Here is a 22,418-nt window from a genome sequence, read left to right as displayed (position 1 = left end):
TGGTTTAGGCGATCACATGACGTATGTATGTAAGTACAACCTTTTTTTATAAAAGCAAGTGTTTTTGTTTATGGTCGGTCCTAAAAAGCTGGGAGAAGAGGCGCAAAGAGGAAAAGAGAGAAAGTATTTTCCTTAGATATGTATACAGATTCAATACCATTGATGACTTGAAGTTTGTAAAAAGACTAAGTTCATGGGAAAATATCAACCCGGCGTCACAGAGCACGGCAAGGAAAGGGAACATATATATATAAACGTGTTGCTGCTAGACCGAATTCCACTATTATTCGTAGTAACGCCGCGTCTGTCCCATTCCACACACTTCGCTTAGTATTATTACTGGTATAGCTCTATTATATAAAACAATAGAGTGTAATAAGTTCAGTGAGAAACAAGAAAAATGAATTTATTGTTACAAAAGGTAAGAATTTTAATATTATTTATACTAGGTGGAAGTTTCAATGATTTAAGGGAATCACGCTAAAAGAATAAATATTATTCCAAAAGATCCCAGACCCTATTATCTAGAAATATCTAGGACACTATGCTTACATTCCTTGAAAATTATCATTTAAGCATTTACCGTTTCTCTTTATGGTATCTGATAAAGAAAAAACAATTATATTAAAAATAAGCTACCAACTTATATGGTTACAAATAAAAAAATTAATTAAAATAAAAGTTCTTAAATTACATTAGGTACCTATTTATTTATTTAGTAATACAAGCCGTAATCCAAAATAAAATTCAGTTAAATACAAAGAAGCAATATTAATAAATTTAAGTATATAGTCAGCCACAGATTTATTTTTAAGAGAAGTTTTTATTAGCAGTGCGCAAAAGTCTGTAAGTACCTAAGCATCCTTAAGTGTGTTTTTTTTTATAAAAGACTGTCAGTTTAAATCTTCAACCAATTTTAAAAGAATTTTAATTTACTCGACTATCGTTCCACCGATCTAAACATTATTAGGATAAAAACACTCACTGCAGAAATCATTGTAATCCATGTATAAAAATTTGTTTATAAACACGATCGCTTAGTTCCGTCATATTTGAGGACTATTCCATTTTGAAGCATATAATTATTATTTTATAACTTTATTTTAAAAATTAAGTGTAATGTGGTTGGATGGTTGCTGTTACTGAAGTTTTGTTATTTATTTTAATTAGTGTATTATTCATAAGAACTAAAACTTTATAATATAATCACATTAAAAATAAATAACAACAGAGTAATTATGATAAAGTTTACTACAAACAAATTAAAAAAATTCCTTTATTTATATTATTTAAAATATATTACGAGTTTTTACAATTTCGATTTTTTAATAATAAATTAACGGCACATGTTTAAAAACAGCTAAATTGATTTCAACGTTTAATTAGGGTTAACCGATTGGACATAACAACATAGTTATGAGTAAATCACTAAAGAGTATTATAAAAAAAACCAATATAGTTCTAATTTAAATTATAAAATAATAATAATAATTAACTTAAGTATACAAAACCATGAATAATTGACTAACATAAAATTTAATGCGAGATTATATGTAAAATTTGGGTACCAAGTAGATTTGCGTAAAAAGTAAAGCAACCTTCAAAAAGTTCAAATACCTCAACAATAAGTTTATTTTTCTATTTTGCTTTTGTCTTAAAAATAATTTGTAGTTTTTATAATTTAATTTAAACTAAATAAATTATACTTAGTATGATTGATTTATTAAAACCAATTGGCAATATTATTAGAGTATTCGTGTAAACGTTTAAACTGTTTATATTTTTTTAAATTACATGTTAAGTCAGGTAAATGTAGGTATATTCATTTACTTTAAGTAAATTCAATTAAAAAAAATACGGAAAAGTATTTTTGTTTTATTTTTTATGTGCGACTTTATGATCTTGAGAGCTCGTCATTGGAAATTTTGTTATTTCTAAACAACACACCCGTGACTTACAAAATCTTTTCCACTTCTACTAGGGTTATAGAAAGAAATTAAAATATTTTTTAAACAAATGATAGTTATAATAGTTTAAGCAAAATTAAAAGCTTCCTATTAGTCATGGGGTTTTTGTTTGAACTACTGATACGCATCGGATAGATTAATGAAAGTAATTTATCATTAATAAACATTATTATCACCTTCAGACCAATGATAATCAGGTTTTTTGAAATATTAGTTAATCTCCTATGAGTGTTAAGTACTACTATTATAGAAAAATTATAAAATAAAATATAAAACTGCAAAGCAGTAACGATTCATAATGATTTAAATATGACACAGCACAATAAATAATAATATTATTATGCTACCGATGTAAAGTGAAAAATACAAGTACCTAGATTTAGATTATTTTAAATGACTTCTTAATACAATATGATTATTCCTTATGTACGTATTCTTCCTTTTTTTTATAATACTTCTTAGCAATTTTTTATTTAAAAAGCGGTATTTTCATACATATTATTTATACACTCAAAATGTTTGTAACACAATATAAACAGAGAATAAGTGGATGGTACTTTTTATCTGCACGTTCTTAACTTAATTTCAATCTCTTTCAACTAAATCCTTGTCCGGTATAAAACCAATGTAGAATAGATGTATGTTTTATATTGATGTATTTTAAAAGAAAAACGATGAAGTAAGAGCAAGAGAGAGAAAAAAGAAAGAAAGAGGACTGTAAATATTTTTAGATGCCCGCGTGACCTCAATCTCGATCCTTTAAACAGCGTATAAATAAAATATATTTTTGAAAATATTTAGAGTATTGTTTTGCAGATATTTATTGTTTATAGAAATTGTTGTAATTTTCACTGTAGTTCTATTTGCATAACAACTAACGAATAATAATAATATTATTATTTTCATTAAAACCGTTTCCACTTCCAGATGTAAGTCCAGAATTGGCAATTTTCGTTCGAACAATTTGGTTTTACATTAAATCAAACAATATGTTATTTAGATCAAATTGTATTTATTAATGCCCGACTCGTGTTATTATTATTGTTTTCAAATTCTGTTAAATAATCCAACACTCTGCTTGTGAGAAAGAAAGAAAAAATAAAGACCACTTCGCTGTTATTTTACTACGACTTTTCATTTCATATAGAACGCGTAGAAAGAGGAATTTTTATTTTCTTTCTTTACACAATAACATATGTTCATACTCATTTTTTTCTATCCAGTATAATTATTAATTTTCATATTTACTTGTATTTATTTCATACATACTTAATTTTTACTTTAGAAACCTAAAAATGGCGTACACCGAAACATATAGTTACATTGTGAATTTTATAATACTCTTTTGACCTATGTTTGTACACTATTATTATAAATATATTGAATTATATTAATACTAATAAAAGACATAACCGTCTACATAATTATATAACTCAATAATTTAGTAAGGACAGCCTTTTTTGTAATCTCATGAAGTAAAAACTCATAACCGCCGATTAACTAAATTAAATAAGACTGTTTTTTTGGGGAGAGGAAGGGTCTCGGCTCCTCTTAATTGCTTTGGAGAGGCTTTACCCTGTAAACCCACTACTAATCTGTGTCTATAGCAATACCACCCCTACGATTTTTCTCCAAATCAAGTACTGTAGAATATAACTTTGTCTTCGCTTTTCATAAAGTACATAAGACATTGTGTTATAGACTTAGAAAACATCGAAATAAAATTATATTGTTTAAAATTTGCCATAACAATACTTACACAAAACAAAATAATTAAGCCAATAGAAATACTTTAACGTTAAATTTTCAACAAAACGATGTATAATTAAAATACATTTTAAAATATTTGGAGTTCGAACATCTATTGGTACGTTAACAACATCGTTCAAAGATAGATTAGAAATAAATATATTATCAGTTTTGACAAAAATAAGTAAAAAATATTGTTTGGACGTTTATCAATCTAACGAATTAGTATAAGAACAATTTATGAAATGTTTTTTTTAGATATTTTTATATTTAAAAAAGTTTACTATAATTTAGTTGTACATAGAATGAACACTTTAACTTTAGATACTAAATCACTAAATTTTCAGAAAATAGTTGTAATTTTACACTTTTTTTATAATATTTTTGTTTTGTTATGTTTCAATACTATTAAATGACTAAATATTTATCTTTTTTGGATCATTCCAGAACCCTCTCAACTTTTATAACTAAAAGAAATTAATAATTTAATTGTTAATTAATTAAGAATATTTTTATATAGCAATAGCAGTTTTAAATAATTATTTATAGAGTAATAATTAGCTTTTAATTTCTTTGACGCAATAGACAGTGTGATTGATTAATGCACGCAGATAAAACTCTCATTGCAGAGAAGATCACACCTATAGCTCAGACAATTTTATTATTTATTATGCTCAACAAATCTAGGTGGTTTTTTTTAACTCAAATTTCTTCTAACATGGTCTCTCTAATTGTTTTAGTTATTTACTCCCTTTCTTACTTTCATTTAACAGGCCAGAACCGTCTCAATATGTTTTCTCTATTGGGAAATTATCTAATATTGTAAATTATCGCTAACTATATCATCTTTAGAAAGAAAAACTGCAATACTTATTGCAAATATATAGATATCAAACAACTTAATGACTTAATGTGTTACAAATAAAAATATTCAAAAATAATATTATGCTTTGCCGACATTATATTGTTATTGTCGTTTTGAATTTCTATTTTGGCGTCAAATGTTGATAACTGCATGAATAATGTCCATAAGAAAACAGTAACAGTCAAAAACGGACAAGACGGAAATGACATTCACAATATGTGCGTTCGGTTTGCGTGTCCAAATGGGTTGTGTACACACTACACGCACAATAGGTATAATATATTTTCCGCGTTTCAATTCCATCCCGCCGTGGTACCGACACGGGTACCTGTAATTCTTATAAAAAATGGCCAACACTACTATTGAAAAAGTGAAATTCATATGGCCTATATTGGACTTCTTTGATTGTAAATTACAATAGTAATAATAATCGTAATATTATTTATAATAATAGTTATAAAATGTAAAAAAAAAATTTAATTTGACCTCACCGGCCACTCGAAGACAGTGAGCTAAGAGAATAAAAAATTTAAAAAATACATATAGATATAATACATAAATAACCTTAGTGTCATTTAAATGTGTAAAGGCATTATAACAATAATTCCTGCGATAAATATGCGAGACAGGCTTTTCCTTTATTGTCCGTAAATACTTATGCGACTAATAGTATTATTATTACGTTGAATACAGTATTTTTACTGCTGGTGTTCAACAAAATAATAAATTTCCAAATTAACATTATGTAATGCTTATACTGTTTTCCTCGCGTGAGTTTCCCAACGTTTTATGCATCATTTTGCTTTAACGTCCGATTTGAAATCTAGACCGTAGTAACTAGTAATACTATAGTAATATATTGTACCTAGGGCTTTAACGCGGAACAAATCTAATGCGCCGCCGTGTTTACTAGACCTAATGTACCTAGTATCGGTGTAACGCACATTTTTGTCTGTCTAGTGTCTACCACTGAAACGTATAGATGATTCATTATGGTTCACTTTTACGATCAATTTATTATCTCCAATTAGGAGACACCGACGTTTCTAAAATAACATTAGAAATACAAAACAAAACTCATCGATGCGACTAGGGTATTATTTACGAAAAATGCCAGAATATATTGTGGAAAAAAAAAATTGATTAGGTTAAATATTTATTATAATATCATAATAACAGTTTGTGAATATTTTTTGAAAGCGTTAAAAAACATGTAAAACTTTTTTTGAAGTTATTGTATATAAAAGTTATAAAACCTTTTATTTGTTCTATAAAAGCTAATTATTCCATTAACGCTTCTTAACATTAAAAACAATTTTTACTTCCTTAAATATTATGTTTGTGTTTACAGAGCAATTAAATTTGGCTATTATATAATTAAAAAACTACTTGCAAGGTATTATAGGGGATGTATATCTGTATTATGTACACTATCAAATAAATTTAGGAATTTAAATAATCTAAAACGACAAAAAGCGATAATTAGGTATAATTTCTAATATTATGTAACTGTAATTTATCTTACTTATTTCTAACGTAACTCAAAATATCTAAAAAGACGAAAAAGTTTATGACTTAAAACTGAATAATAGGAAGTGCGAGGAGTACGATGTCGCTGTGCCTCTTATCTTTTTTCGTTTAAAATAAAATCTCTAAAGTTGCATAATAACGGATAAATTTTTTACTTTTAAATTCTTTGAAACTCGGTTATATATATATATATATATATATATATTAATTTACCTACCTTAAACGTGGTTAAAGGACACATCTTGTCTTTATGGCCTTTATGATGTAATACGGTCATACAAAAAATAAAATTTTTTTTTAAAAACCGAACTAGTTTGAATGCAGTCATAATTTTATTTTTTTAAATATTATTCAATTATAGATACCTAACAGAGAGTTTCTATAAATTTCGCTTAGAAATTGTTATGTTGTATTCTAAGGATTTAAAGGACATGTGTTAAGAAAAGCCCTTAAACAATAATAAACATCAACAAACTTTTAATCGATTCCTAATCCTTTTGACCATTTCTAAAGAATTTATCTTAAAAAAAAAATCGTTAAGTTAAAGAGAATAAATAAAATTATAAATGAGATTGTCTTAATTTTTTATCCCGTGAGACGTTTTGTCACTTACCTACTCTCGTATAAGTCAAAGCAAGTAAATACACAACTATTTCATTATTGTTTATAATTAATGTATCTTAAAGTTAATATTTTATTCGTAAATTTAAAAATTAAAAAAATCAGTTTATTTAGTATTTTCTAAGCTCAGTAAAAACCAAAAAATAATTATAAAATTTAAAAAAAAAACTCATCAATGAGATAGTGTAATTTTTTATTTGATAATTAGTATGATGTGCACAGAACACTTACCTTTGTTTTTGCGCACAAAAACGGTATGTGTCACTTGTGTAAAACTACATTTTATGTCTTAAAATTGCTCACACTTCACACTTCATAAATCATTAATAATTATTATAACTCATTAGTCATTAATATTATTTTTATTAACTAGTATTATGATGTTTTTTTTTTTTACAGATTATGTTTTTAAATAACACGAGTTTATTATTCTCCGGTTTCATGACAGGTTTGGCAGTCTTATTAATAATTATAATAATAAACTTAGAAGACCGGAGGAAACTAAAGTTGGCCAATCAATTACCTGGTCCCGATGGATGGTTCCTTGTTGGGATGTTACCTTTAGTTTTACAAGGGCCAGAAATAATGATAAAAAAAGCAATGATAATATATAGAGAGTAAGTTTTGTTGACTGATAACGGTATAATTTATATTAAAAAGAAGAAGAATATTAATTTACATAAACATACACAAATTAAAAATGACAGATACAACAAAAGCAAATAGTATTAAGACTATGTGCTGCATAATTTATTTTTCCAATTTATATTATAGTATAAATCTAGTGTAGCTCTCATTCATATTTTTTTATTTCTTTAAATTAATTAAAGTCTATATTATTACATATAAATTCTAAACTAACGAAATTAAACATTTCAATATTCAAATACCTCCTAAGCGCCCTAAGATTCTAAGCGCGTTAACTATAATATTGGATATAAAAATGAATTAAAAAAAAAAAAGTTAAGACCCCTATTAGTTATCACTTATCATCTACCCTTTTACAAATATTCATACTATTATAAAAATGGCCATTTTGAAGTTTCGATGATATTTATAATTAATAGATACACAATATAAAGTGAAGTAATAAAAAAGATAATAACTGCTATTAATTTTTGTTTTAGATACGAAAAAACATTATTTAAAATGTGGATTTGTAACAATTTATACGTGTTGATTACTAAACCGGAAGAAATCGAAGCAGTACTTACTAATCCGAAATTGCAGAAAAAAGCTAAAGAATATGTAGTTTTGCAAGAGTCGATTATGGGACAAGGCATATTCTCAGTCGATAACATCAAACAATGGAAAAGTAACAGGTAATTTAATTCTTATGTATTTATTACGAATAAAATACTTATACACTAGTAATAGTTATTAATACCTAATTGCAAAAGTAATTATAGGAACATTAATGTCTAAAGTTGTTAAAATTAAATTTGACCATACTTCTATTAAGAGTAGTTAAACAATTCAGATTGGCCGGAAAAATGTTAAAATTAAAATCATTAAATTTAACCAAGGTATTGCTAGAAGTGCATTTATTATTAACTTTCAATCAAAGTATGATCAAAACTGAGTTATGAAAGTCATAATCATGTAGCTTAACAGGCTTTGAAGGCCCAACGCTGCCATCATGCGATAATTTATAAAAATAAATATAAATACTTTATTCGATTAGTGATTAATAGTTATAATTTACCTTATTGAAAATAGATTAACTATACATTTATACCACAAAACAACCACGAGATATTGTGCAAACACTAGGTACTATACTGACTCACCATATTTCTATCTTCTAGTTAAAAACACTCAATAATTAACTTTGAATATAAATTGAAGAAATGTAATTGAATTAATTGTTGAAAATGTGAAAAAAAAAATTGGAAGAAAAAATCAATGAAATTCGGCAAATGTTCTTTTAGGGTTTCTTTAAAAAAATTTTTCAAACTTATATTATTGTATATTTAAAAAATTTAAAAACAATAGGACCCTCTTTTTTTGAAAATCCGAATATTAAAGGTTCTACTAATAACTATGTGTTTATAAGAATAAATACCATAAGACAAAATAGCTAACCGATCAGCAGTCAAATACAGAACATTCCTTTATTATTGCACAAAAGACAAATGATGATCATAGATTCGTATCCATTTATATTTATGTTTGGGGAACCTAACCTAACCTTCCCCTGAGAACTCAATGGTACATCAATTCGGTTTATCTTAGGCTTAAAACTGCAACTTTATAACTTTTTGTTTTCATTCTAATGTCATAAAAATGTTATTGACACTTTGTCATGGCATCATCCGTCTATGATTATATTATCTGCACTGTCTATATAAACTAAAAAAAAAAAGCTAACTGCCCCTAAAAAACATATTCGTTACAGTCAGCGAGTACATCATCTGCTGTACCTCATTTTGAATCTTTTGGCCTTTTTCATTAACTTCAAGCCTTATTTCCAGAGCGTTTCTTATCATTGTTTTATTTTATATCTAAATCTTTACGATCAAACTTAATCGTTTGCTGACATTATCACAAACAATTGTTATTTCTTAAAATTCCAGTATAGTGTATATATTCCAGAAATAGTAGCATTGCTATTCTTTTGGAGATTTTTACTTCTAAAAAACCCGAAAGAGAATACAGTGATCATGGGTCGCTCTTGGGGCATAACCAAGAGAGTAAAGAAGTCGTCTGCTTTAACGATTATCTCAAATTGTGACTAATTGTTTTTAATTAAAAAAGAACACGTATCCAATTAATAGATAAAAACAGAATCATTGTAAAAAGACCATTTTTAATGAGACGAGATTAAAAAATAACTTATGGAAATATCTCATTTACGTGCTCTTAATTATAAATTTAAATTGTTTCTTACGCAGTATTCAGTAGGGTATATTATACAGATATATAACAAAACAAATATAGTAATAAAAAAATTAAATTGACACAATGTCATAATTATGAATGATGAATTACATAATTTTATTTTATCTAAGTATTGATTTTAAACGTTTCTTCCAGCGTTAAGTCTTTAACAATGTATTTCTCCAAAATAATTTTTTCTGAAATTGTACTTGTCTTGAATATTTGTTTTACATTGATTTCGTTAACGAATAGTATGTACTTTAATTAAAAATTTTAAATTTCCTATCCTTTTATTACTTTTGTGTAAATCGTCTGAAATCATTCCAAAACATTTAAGTGGCTTTTTTCAATATTTACATTTAATGCCGATTTCATTAAGAACAATAAATGTACTTCCATTCCATTATTACAGTTATAATTTTTAAGTAAGCATTTCATTTTGTATTGCTTACGATGCATATTTCAACAACAACTAAAAAAAAACAAATAATAATTATTTACCAAATCTCTCTAGCAATTATTTAGATAAGTACAAACAAATGTAAGAAAATCGTTTTATAAGAATAATCAATTAATGTATTAAAAATGGTCAAATATAATTTCAAGAGTTATTTATTTTCTGTGAAATAACATTGTGGATTAGATACACCACTTAGCTTAGACAATATTCTGAAAATACGAGTCCTTTAAGTTTTTTATTTACTAATTATAACTTTGTCGAAAGTTAAAAAACGAAGTTGTATGAGAAAATACTTACATATTTTACTCCTCTCCTTTAAACAATTTTTTTTTAGATTATGGGTACCAATTTTCAATACGAGCAATAAATATTGCTCGTATAATTTATTATTTTTTTTTATTATTCTTTCAGAAAAATTGTGTCGGCCGGTTTTAATTTTACTATAATAAAATCGCTTATACCGATATTTAACGAAGAAGCTCAATTGCTTTCGACAATTCTTCAAGAAAAACGCGATAGGACTACAAACGAATGCGAAATAAGTCATCCAGTTAGTATGGCAACTATGGAAATGATTGGAAGATCAGCCTTTGGTGTAAATTTTGACGCTCAAAAAGGCGGCAAACATAGATTCGTTGAAAATTTACAAATCGCGATGATGGTAAACTACATTTATTTGTACCATTTGTATTATTATTAAATAAAAACAGCAGCTTTAATAAACTGACATTATCAACTTAGGCATGGGAGTACAGAGTGACGCATCCATGGTTTTTAAGTAAAATGCTTTTCCAATTTTCGTCGGTTAAACATAGACACGATCGAAGTCAAAAGATAATCAACGAATTCACTGATGACATAATCAGCAAAAAGATTAACGAACTAGGCGTACAGACAAATAATGTGAACCAAACAGAAAACGATATTGTACGTAAGCCAAAAACGCTTATAGAAATTTTGATCCAGAACTATCATGGTATGACGCACAATCAAATACGAGATGAAATTGTAACCGTAATAATTGGTAAGCTCTTTAATCTTTATGTATTTGAATGCAAGTTTTCTTGAACTGATTAAAATCGACAATTTTAAATTCAACCCTGTTAACAAATTAAAATTGCAACAGCATGCATAATTATACTGTATTTAGAATAGGATGATAAAACGTCCCGTGTTGTACAGAAGTTTTCGATAATTGTTCTTGTGCCATAACTTCAAAAACGTTGAATACAATATAATTTTAATGACCACTTTATGTAATGTTCTTCATAACATCATTAATTTAATGAAAGTTTTTTACGAAGCAGGCCATTGTGCACTTAATTCGAATATGATAGCATGTAGTAGACATAATGAACACCAATTGAAATGACTCAAAAGACGAGCCGACTATTTCAACTTTCTGATTATAATTGTTATACAAAAGATAACGGGAAACGATCTAGTGATCGAATATGAAACTCATATTTTTATTCTAATTATCTAGTTCTATTATTATGGTCATATTTTGTATTATAAAATATTATTTAATTCGTGAAATACCGAATTATACTAGTTGTATGTGATAAATACGTTGTTTGATTAACAAAAGAGTACGAGATTATGTAGATATAATTTAATATACCTATTCACCTTTGTAGTGATAATCATTATTCCAAATTTTTAGGAGGTCAAGAAACGACAGCGTTCGCTAACGCGTGTACAATTTTCATGTTGGCCCACCATCAAGACGTACAAAATAAAGTAATTATTGCTTTTATAATCGAAACAATTAGAACACAATAGACTATACTTAAATTTAAACTGTTTATTTTTCACAGCTCTACGAGGAATTGGAAGGCATATTTTCAATAGGAGATCCGGAAAGACAAGCTACGTATGAGGATTTACAGCAAATGGAGTACCTGGAACGTGTGATCAAAGAGTCTCTGCGAATTTGTCCTCCGTTGCCCGTGTTCGGTAGGAGTTTGGAAGAAGACATGAAAATAGGAGAATACTTACTTCCTGCAGGTAAGCAGGAACCTTTAAGGTAGATTTTTGTCGCTCTGTTAGGTTAACATCGAACAACTATTTAAATTCCATAGGAGCTTCCTTGGTCATCAGCCCCCTTTGCGTGCATTCGAGCCCACGATACTATAAGGATCCAGAAAAGTTTAATCCAGATAACTTTTTACCAGAAGTATGCCACAGTCGTCATCCTTATGCGTTTATCCCATTCAGTGCAGGTTACAGAAACTGTATTGGAATAAAATACGGTATGCTCCAGATGAAGACCGTCGTGTCCACGTTAGTTCGAAAAAATCGATTCTTCCCATCGGATAAATGTCCAACGCCTCAACATCTTCGATTGATGTTTTTATCGACCTTAAAGTTCGTTGATAACTGTCACATCAAAATAGAACCAAGGACATGAATAGAAAAACAACACAATTATAATTTAATTAAAGACCTGATGTTAATAAATGTATATTTACAGAACTGAGTGTAATTAACATAAATGTATGCATAAATACAATATTTATATACAATACATTTAAATAAATATATATATATATATGTATTTTTTTTTAAATGTACTGATCGATTAATACTTTACATCAGTCAAGTACCATCGACATTTTTTATTTTATAATACCACGGGGGTTATAAGTGAAGAAACGGGGAGAAGTAAGTAATAAAATTAATGGCGGTTGAGTACATTGAGTTTTAGCTTCATTGTAGAACTGAGAAAACATTAACTTTGCAATGATTCGTTTTTTTGTACTGGACCCATGATTATTTTTAAGTATTAGAACTAGTGTGTACATTTATAATAAAACGTAATTTAAAATATCTGTTTCGGCATTTCAGCTTATACTATTTTAGAATATTACAAAATTCCAAATATATTTTGCCTATTTTGGCAAATTCCAGTTTATCAACTTCTTAAATTTGAATCGTATCGTATTAACTACATTTTTAAAATAACAATAATCTACTGAACATTTTGATTTATAAAACTAATGAATAACTTGTTAAAATAATTATTTTTTTAATTATAAGCGTTTAAAGTTTAGACGGGAGTGGTAGTGCGGTTGAGTAATGGGATGAATGAAGAAAATCATTACACGGTATGTCCCGCCCAAAATTTTTTTGTTAACAAGTTCGAAAATAATTGTTTAAAAATGTTGAACAGCAAAAGTTTAGTAAAATTGTATTACCTATATAATTGCAGTAAATTTATATCATTTAATATTTCATTTTTATTATTGAAAATGTAAAGTTCTAACAAATAATACATCTAATTATCAATAAAACAAAAATTATATGTGTTTGAATAATTACTACTTCAGTTATTGCATAACTAATGCTAACTACTCAGTTGGGTAAACCGGAAATTTCGAATAATAATTATTGGTTATTATCTAACAACCGCGCACGGTATGTCAATACAGAATATTTAATATTCATACTGAAATTTTATTCGAAGGATACATAATTTAGCAAGAGAGATTAATCCATAATTGCATATTAAGTTGGTGAATAACTGTTTAACTGGAAGGTCACATCCCACGTTATAACGGATAAAATCACATACTTAATAAATCGAGCATAATATTATTATAACGGAAGAACGACCGGCTTCATTAGCTATAAAAGTATAAAGGACTTTCAAACTATTGACTTTTAATTCTAAAGTAAGTTGACAGAATAAGCTATTTATAAAGTAAGCTTGTTTAATTACTTAAGTTTGTATTCAAAATTGTTGTTTTGTGTAGGTAAGTATTTTATTAATTTAATGCAAAACCGCTACATTTTTGTTGATTTATTTAAAAATAAAAATTTACTTTTTTAATCCCGAGAACTAACTCTACCTTGAAAATTCCACTTGAGAACAGACCGTCTAAACGCCCTACTGAACAAAATTAATTAAAACAATGCTAGATTCATTTTAATTGAAGTATAATACGGACATATTCTGCCGTACATATAATCAATAAATATGTTAGATAAATAAATATTTTAAAAGTTACCAAAGAAAATATGCAAATTGAATTAATATTTAAGTTAGGCTGTATTCGTTTCATTAAAATTGTATTTATTGTATTTATTGTGTGTATATGTGTTTGTTTTAGAGATTTATTGGTAATTTTCACAAATTAAAACACGGAATAATATCATTGTTAAACTGGCAGGAACGAGTTGGGGATGTAAAGCAAACACACTATGAACTTCAGCTCTGGCTTTAGTCTATAGCGCAGCCGATTATTGCACGCCCACGTGGTCAAGGAGCGCGCATTGTAAGAAAATCGACACACAGATGAACCATACAATGCGGATAATTTCAGGCATTATGAAAAGTACACAAACTCATTGGTTACCAGTCTTAGCGCACATTTCACCGACTAACTTAAGAAGATAAGCAGCAACCTGTTTCCTACTGCTTAAGATAAAAGAAAACCCTAACCTTCCGGCTCACACAGAAATTTTCAATCACCCAGCTAAAAGACTGAAATCAAGAAACTCGGTTTGGGAATCAGTTTGGTACTGATTTGGACATGGACAATCAGTGGTTAATGCAGTGGACGGAAGCCACAGTCAACAACTCAGTACTCATCAAATATCCTACTAAGAAACTTCCAGGTTTCCAACTTCCGCGCACGATTTGGACTAAAACTAATAGAATTAAGACTCAGCAGGGTAGGTGCAATTACCTGCTTCACAAGTGGGAGATGACTGAGTCTCCGCTTTGTGACTGCGCAGAACTTCAAACGATAAAACACATCGTAGAATCCTGCCCACTGAAGAAATATGCTGGAGGGGTGCTTGGAATTCACTTAGGTGGAAGTGCCGCAACTGAATGGTTAACCAACTTGGATGTCCGCCTATTAGTTATCATTTTTAGTTACCAAAAACTTTTCTGTACTTATTTATTTAATAATTTGTTTATTTATTTGTTTACGTATTTATTTATTTATTTACATAAAACTATTTAATTTTTTTTTTTTTGTTATGCCGATGCCATATGCTAATATAAATATACATATTGGTAAAATTGCTTTTTGCTAAACGTATTATTGTTTAGATTTTTTTTTTTTTTTTATTGAAAGATTTCACTGTACAAGATTTTGGAGCAAATACGAAAATGCATATAGCACGTTAATTTGTTTTTTAAGTTTTCTAATTTTTTTTTAGTAAAAAAAACAAACCTAACTTAACCTAGTTTTTAATTTAAAAATAGAATAAGCACCTCTATTGGTATATAAAAAAAAATTAACTATACATTTCTTAAATATGACTTAATTTTTAAACTGTAGCTTTAACAAATTAAGAACATTTTACTGTTTTTTTAATTAAAATCTATACACGCCTTCACGTTTAGTTGCATTTGATATCGAGTAGGAGTCAAATTACTTACCAAAACCTGTATATATATATAATTTTTACCAGCTCCGTATTTTCAGAATTATAGTACCGTTTATTTATGTTAATGTTTAAACCGCATGTGAATTAATTATCCTTCTTTTAAATTTTAGTAATAAAGTGTTTTACTTTTGTCGTCCAATGTTCAGCATAATATCGATTTAATTTTGTTGTGAAGCCTTTAAGTGTGTTAGAGTAATGTTACTATTTGTAATGACTTACAAATAGTAAAACGAAAACATAAACGGATATATTTTGGTTCTCACATTTTTTAAATGTGTTAATTTTTTTTAATTACTCAGCATAAAATATAATTCCAAGTATAATTTATGTTAAGTACTGTTAAGGTATATTAGATTATGTCAAAGGTTACTTATAATAGAATTTAAACAATTTACTATTTTGATATCCTAGTTATTATTTATTTAATTATTATTATACATCTAAATGTGCAAAAAAATGTTTACGATAACAAGTAACGACTGGATTGTATTTAAAACATAAACACATTGTTTTGGCGACAACAAAAATTGTGAACGCTAATAAAAAAAAAGTCGTTAAATATTTTTTTAATTACATGTGGCTAGCGACAAATCATACTAAAATTAGGGTCAAATTGTTCTTTTGGGGATTCAAATTTTATATGTTAATATTATGTTGTAACTAATAGTATTCCCGCCATAATTTGTCGTTATCACTACTTCGACCGTGGTCAACTATTGGTTGCTCTTGACTAATACGTTATAGGTACAATGCAGTTTACACAACAAATAAAGTTGATGATTGTTTTGTAATACAAATAAAGTATAAATCTGGCGATCAATTAAAACTGAATTTTTCATTTTATTTATCGTTCTATGCTTGTAATTGAATAATAATGAATAACAATAATTATTATTTGGTCACAAACGATTGCCCAGTAGGTTTAAGCAATTCCATCGATGAAAAAATGTCGTCAGACTGTTATTTGTTTTTTTCTTCCATGAGCTAATGGTGTAAACAAAATATTGAAAAAAATGGTTTATCATACCAACATTTCTCGTTTCGTGAGATTTGCGATTTACGCGGTTCACACGTCGTTTAACGTTTTTGACTTTTTGTAACGGAATTTTCAGAACAATTATTATGGTACTGTAGTTTCAATCGGTTTTCAAAATTATTCGCCATCAACTGTAACGTTGTTGTTTTTATCGACAAGCTTAGGACTTCCTGCTGTAGCAACACTAACGAGTAAGTAAAAAGAAATCGTTGATAAAAAATTGAATTTAGATATACATGATGTGTTCGGCATTACGCCGAATAGCCTGTTGCATTCCGGAGTTAAGTAATGATTAGTAATTTTTAAAAAAAACAAATCCAACACTCCGTTGGGAATTATTTATCGTATGACCATTGTATTAATACTTGCGACAATAACTCGACGCCAATTTTTATTAGGTAGCCACCCATCTGAATATTATTTATTCTAGTTTTTATTTTCCATTTACACGTTAATACATATTGTGAAATTTCATGTTACATGCTAACATTTGCTCCAAGTAAGGTAAACCTGGTGTAGCAGCCGCTGCCTCGGTAAGTCGCCTGTATAGGTATTCCTTTTTTAGTGTTAGTGTTATAGTGTATTTAATCGTACAAACCTAAGCAGAAAATTAAAAATAATGAAAGTTTTAGCCATAAATTGAACAAACTGTAGTGCTTTGGGTTTGATGTGTCCATGTGGCCTTTATTTTACAATGATTTATTCTTTGTTTAAAACTTTTAATAGTTCAAAAAAAAAAAATGAAAAATACATACTATAATAAGAGTAAACTGCAAATAACTATTAGTAGGTTCGTGCTATTTTTTTAAATTAATTTTTCTAGTTAAAAATAATTTATTAACTGTAGTAGATCTATTAGCGATAACAATACTTGTGGTAGTCATTTATATTTTTTACATCCGATACCAACTAAATTTTAATTAATAATCAACTTTTAGAATAATGTTAGCTATTCAAATAATCAAAAAACCTATAATTTATTTTCTGTTTATCTATTATTTAAAAAAATTAACTGATTATTAATATAGTAATTCTGATTAACCAGTTTTTTTCGATTAAAACGAAATCACAGATTTTATTTTCAGAACAATTTATCAGATTTAATTAGTACCACTATGTTTTACAAGGAGTTCTGAAACTAATAGTAGTTAATATACACAAATGTCAAATATAACGTAATGGTAAACGTAAATACCTAATCTTTAAAATTCTTGAAATAGAAATCAGTCCTTTGAAATAAAACTGAGGTATACAGAATAAAATTAATAATTTATTTTCACTTTGTCTATCATAATATATAATAATAATCATTTAGCTATAACAAATGTTTCTTAGCAATAAATTTAGGTTGTTTAAAATGATCTCTATTTGTATTGAATTACTCTCAGTCCACATGTAAGTAATAAATAAACAAGCTTACAATGTGACAGCTCATGTTTAAATTCTACTTAAAATTTTAAATATTATATTATTGGAAAAAATGTAATTGTATTATTCTTTTGTGTTACTATATCCGATTGGATACTGATTTTTCGTTATGTTTTCCAGACTAAAATGGCTAAAAGAAAATCTGTTGAAGCAGTTCAAAGGTCCGACAAAAAGAAAAAACATGTCGTTAAACAAGAGGTAACTTCAAACGATGAGTCAGATGAGCAATCTGAACACGACAATGGTGTAATCGATGAAGAAGTAAAAGATGCAATACCGACTAACATCCGTTGGCCCAACAATGATATTCAAAAGCTTTTAACTCAATTGGAAGTGGTGCTTCCAAAAAATGATACCCTTGTGTTCCGTAATCGATTACCGAAAATAGATTGGGACAAAGTTAAATTTGATAACTATAATAAAGAAGAGTGTCAGGCAACATGGACGGCGATACAAGACCAGTTGAGAACGCAAAAAACATTGGGTGATCTTGTGAAAGACGCAAAACATCTGTTGGCCACCAAAGGTATTGATACAAATCATTCCAAGCAAAATCGTGTTCAAAAACCCAAGACAGCTTACATGTTGTATTATACTGAAATTTTTCACAAGTACAAAAAGAAAAATCCTGAAATGAAGCTACCACAACTTACACAAATTATAGCAGAAAAATATAAAAACTTATCACCTGATAAAAAGCAAGGCTTTGTTGATAGGGCAAATCTATTAAAGACTGAATATAATCAACTCATGGCCAAGGCAAATGTGGGTTACGTCAAACCCCAGTCATTAGAACAGCAGCAAAAACCCAAGACCCCGTTTCAAATATTCTTGGAATCCAAGGCCGAAGGGTTTGAAGGGAATTTAGAAAAAAATGAAATTGTTAACCATTTTAAAGAAAAGTGGGAAAAGCTGACTGAGAAGAAAAAATCAAAATGGATTAAATTAGCCAATGAACGTGAGCAAGTATACTTAGACCATTTGAAAGAAGATCACAAAGATGACCCTGCATTCACTATGCCAAAAAAGAGTGCATTAACCAAAGGAGATAGGATTATTTTAGAATCTCAGTCAGGAAAACCCAAAAAACCACCTGTAAACAACTATAGTCTTTTCTCAACAGAAATGTTACAAGGCGATTCTCTTGCCGGAATTCCTCCAAAAGAAAAAATGGCGACTGTTGCGAAAAAATGGAAATCATTTTCAGAGGAAGAAAAACAAATCTACACTGACAAATTAAAAGTAATCACTGACCGTTATTGGACTGAATTCAATGCATATCTAAAAACATTACCAGAAGAAGAAAGGCAATTAGAAATGAATAAAATGAAAGCCAAACCGAAAAAGACAGAACCGAAAATCGTACCCCGTATAAATGCCAGAGAGGGAATTTCAGAGAAACCAAAAAAAGCATCTAAAAAAAAGGTTTCTATATATAATGCAAAAACTAAGACATTTGATGGTGAACCTTCAGAGGTTCCATTTAAAAAACCATTTGATTTATTCAAAAGTCGATTCCAAAATAATCCAAAGTTCAAGTCTAAGAAACAACTTGAACCCCAAGCGTTGTTAGAGTGGAATGCGTTATCTGATCATAAAAAACAAGCTTATCAAGATGAACTGAAATCACTCAAAAAAGTCTACATGAAAAATTTGAAAGTATTTTTGGGTTCGCTCACTGCCGAGGACTTAAAACTGTATGCTAAACTAAGAAAACCCGAATTAGTCGCAGAAGACGATGATAATGACGACGACGATTCTGAAAACAAGTCAAATGATTCTAGTTCATCTGAAGAAGATGATGAAGATGATAGTGACCATGCAGAATATGGTAATAGCGAAATATACTGATTGAAATATGAACTGTACTTCTTCGTTCTATAATATATATGTATATGTATATCTATATATATATATACTATTGATAATAATTTATGTTGATTAAGCTCTACGTATCTAATTATATTTGTTTCATTTGCTGCTATCAGCCCTATGCGTGAGTCGTATTTTACTCATGCTTGATATCCGGCTTTTTAAAACATTAACAAAGCAGTTATCTTTGAATTAAAAAATATAATGAAAATTAAATATTTAATAATATTTTTTAACTGTTTAAAAATATAGTTTTTATAGTTATATCCATTTTTTTTCTTGTTAAATTTTGTATGCCGTGAAACCAATATTTTGTATATACAAGTATAATATGTTATATTTGCACAACCTTCAATGGTTTATTCTTTTATTATTATTATTATTATTACTATTATATGTTTTTTGTAGAAATGTTAAATTTAATTTTAAGTAATATTAAGGGAAATATATTTCAAATAATCTTATAGGGTATTATCATAAACATGTTGTACAATTTTTATACTATATAGATATTTGTGGGTTACTAAGTTGCATCCATTGTAATTTAATTTGTCTCGAACACGATTTTGTTTTGTTATATTCTTTTTATTGTAAACCGAATTTAATTAATAACAATATTATGTTTAATTTATTTTTTCCACTTTATTATTATTATATATTTTTTTTTTATGACCGTTTAATTGTCATTGTATAACATTTTAACTTAAATAAAACATTGTTCTTTGGTCTTTCTATATTTTATTTTATTTTACAGGATTTAAAATAAATTGTTTTATATATATTAATTATTAAATTTAACATTGCTTCAAAACAAATATACTGTTCACAATTTATATTACATTGTCGATTATTGTTGTAGTATACTAAAAAAAAACATCAAGCTGATAAAAATTTAACAAATAATTGTAGTACTGTTTCCATTTAAATATAATTTCAAGACTAGGTAGCGTAATGTTTATAAAACAACGTTTTTTATTATTATTTATTTATCTCTTATCACATTGGGTGTAGTCTTTACTAGTGTATTTTCTCATTAAAATTGAACATAATACATTAATAATATTTCAGTTTTAACGTAGTAGACGAGTTTATAATCGATGGGCGAGAAATTCGACACGTCAAATTTTAATTATTTTCGTTGTCTTTGTAGCTGCTACAATAATATTGTAGCACAAGCCGCTAATCGGTTAGTGGCTCACTTGCCACTCACCGAGATAAGTGGACTGTGGAGATACTGCACTTAGACGTATCTACTAATAATAAGAGATAAAATCTTAAATATAGACAAAACATTTTCATCCGCGGCAATAGCATTGACTCAAGGTGTAATGTGTCATGTGAATATAATGAACAATTATTTACACATTGCATTTCTGCTGTATGTAAACAGCTGTAGTAGAATCTTACTTCAAACATGTCGACACTCGACCATCAACCGTCCGCGATACGAATAAGTGTTATTTCAGATTTTTAATATGTGCAGTTTCAATATATATTTCATTCCCACACTGGCCGTGTATGAAAAACAGTAACGTATTGTAATGGTTAACCAAACTCGAGCAAACAGCTATTAAAGAAAATAAAACGCTGAAGATGAATGTCAGTAAACTGTTTCTTCTTGGAAATAGCCAGCCGAGCCCCATTTACTTTAGACGACAGTAGTCTTGATGAGTGCGTCCTGACGACTCCTCCATTCTTTTAAAACGCGAGCAACCATCTCAGTTAAATTTTTCGTGATCTTACCTATTTTTTTCTTATTAATACTTACGTAAAATAAAGGATGATCCATAATCAACATTTTTTTTTTTTTAATAGTAAATAATATGACGGCTGTATATTCAACATTGATTCGTAATGTTTATTTCTTTACATATGTAGGTACGTGCATAATTGTTGATAACTTCTTTTTTATTTAATAGTAAATATGTATACCGAGCACTGACAATATGGTCCCAGCTAAATTTAAACCTTTGTGATGACACAATATTTATATTATAAGTTATTGATAATATTTCTGAAATTACAGATTATTTAGATTAGAGCCAATAATTAGAAGCTATTTATATGATCTAGAATCTAGATAATCGTCTAAATGCCTCATAATTGGATTTTAGATCTAAAACTTAAATATCTTATAAACACATACTACAACATTTTATCTTACATCTATTAAATTTATTAATTGCATATATGTCTGTTGGTTGTCTCGTTAAGACCTTATTATGACGTGTAGTATACATATATTTTATGTACATGTATCTATTAATATAATATATCAAATATATACGGTTTAAAAGTCTATTTAGACTTTTCTGGGTACTACTCAGCTTTCTAATAGTATCCGCAATTGTCTTTAACAATTAACAAATAAAATGTACTAATGTTGTCTTTGGATTGTCACATAAAACGTGGAATACTTTCACATATGGGTTTAAGTTTTTATATATACTTCTTGTTTGCCCAAGTTAATTGCTCAATTCTCCAACATTATTTAAATTAACTTGACACTAGGCATAGTCTGCACCAAAAGGGCGTTTAAATATTTAATAAAATCATTTTTTGTTGTTATCAGCGGCCCTGGTGTGATTTAAAACTAACTGAAAA

The 22,418-nt window shown here is 27.9% G+C and overlaps 1 protein-coding gene across 1 annotated transcript; it reads left to right on the top strand.

The window, feature by feature from the left end:
• The first annotated feature begins 296 nt into the window (after positions 1–296).
• LOC126840710 (uncharacterized) lies at positions 297–20,568 on the top strand. Its single transcript, XM_050576620.1, has 9 exons — positions 297–421; positions 7,132–7,349; positions 7,860–8,054; positions 10,484–10,733; positions 10,814–11,096; positions 11,739–11,815; positions 11,893–12,082; positions 12,157–12,479; positions 18,063–20,568. Exons 1-9 carry the CDS (start codon positions 401–403, stop codon positions 19,791–19,793), a joined length of 3,288 nt encoding a protein of 1,095 aa, XP_050432577.1. The 5' UTR covers positions 297–400; the 3' UTR covers positions 19,794–20,568.
• Positions 20,569–22,418: the final 1,850 nt, after the last annotated feature.

The sequence above is a fragment of the Adelges cooleyi genome, unplaced genomic scaffold (genome assembly GCF_023614345.1).
Source record: "Adelges cooleyi isolate 19-005CV unplaced genomic scaffold, UGA_ACOO_1.1 ACOO_flye_CR_arks_rails_tigmint_CR_PRNA_376, whole genome shotgun sequence".
Taxonomy (NCBI): Eukaryota; Metazoa; Arthropoda; class Insecta; order Hemiptera; family Adelgidae; genus Adelges; species Adelges cooleyi.
This window is presented reverse-complemented; position numbering and strand designations above follow the sequence as displayed.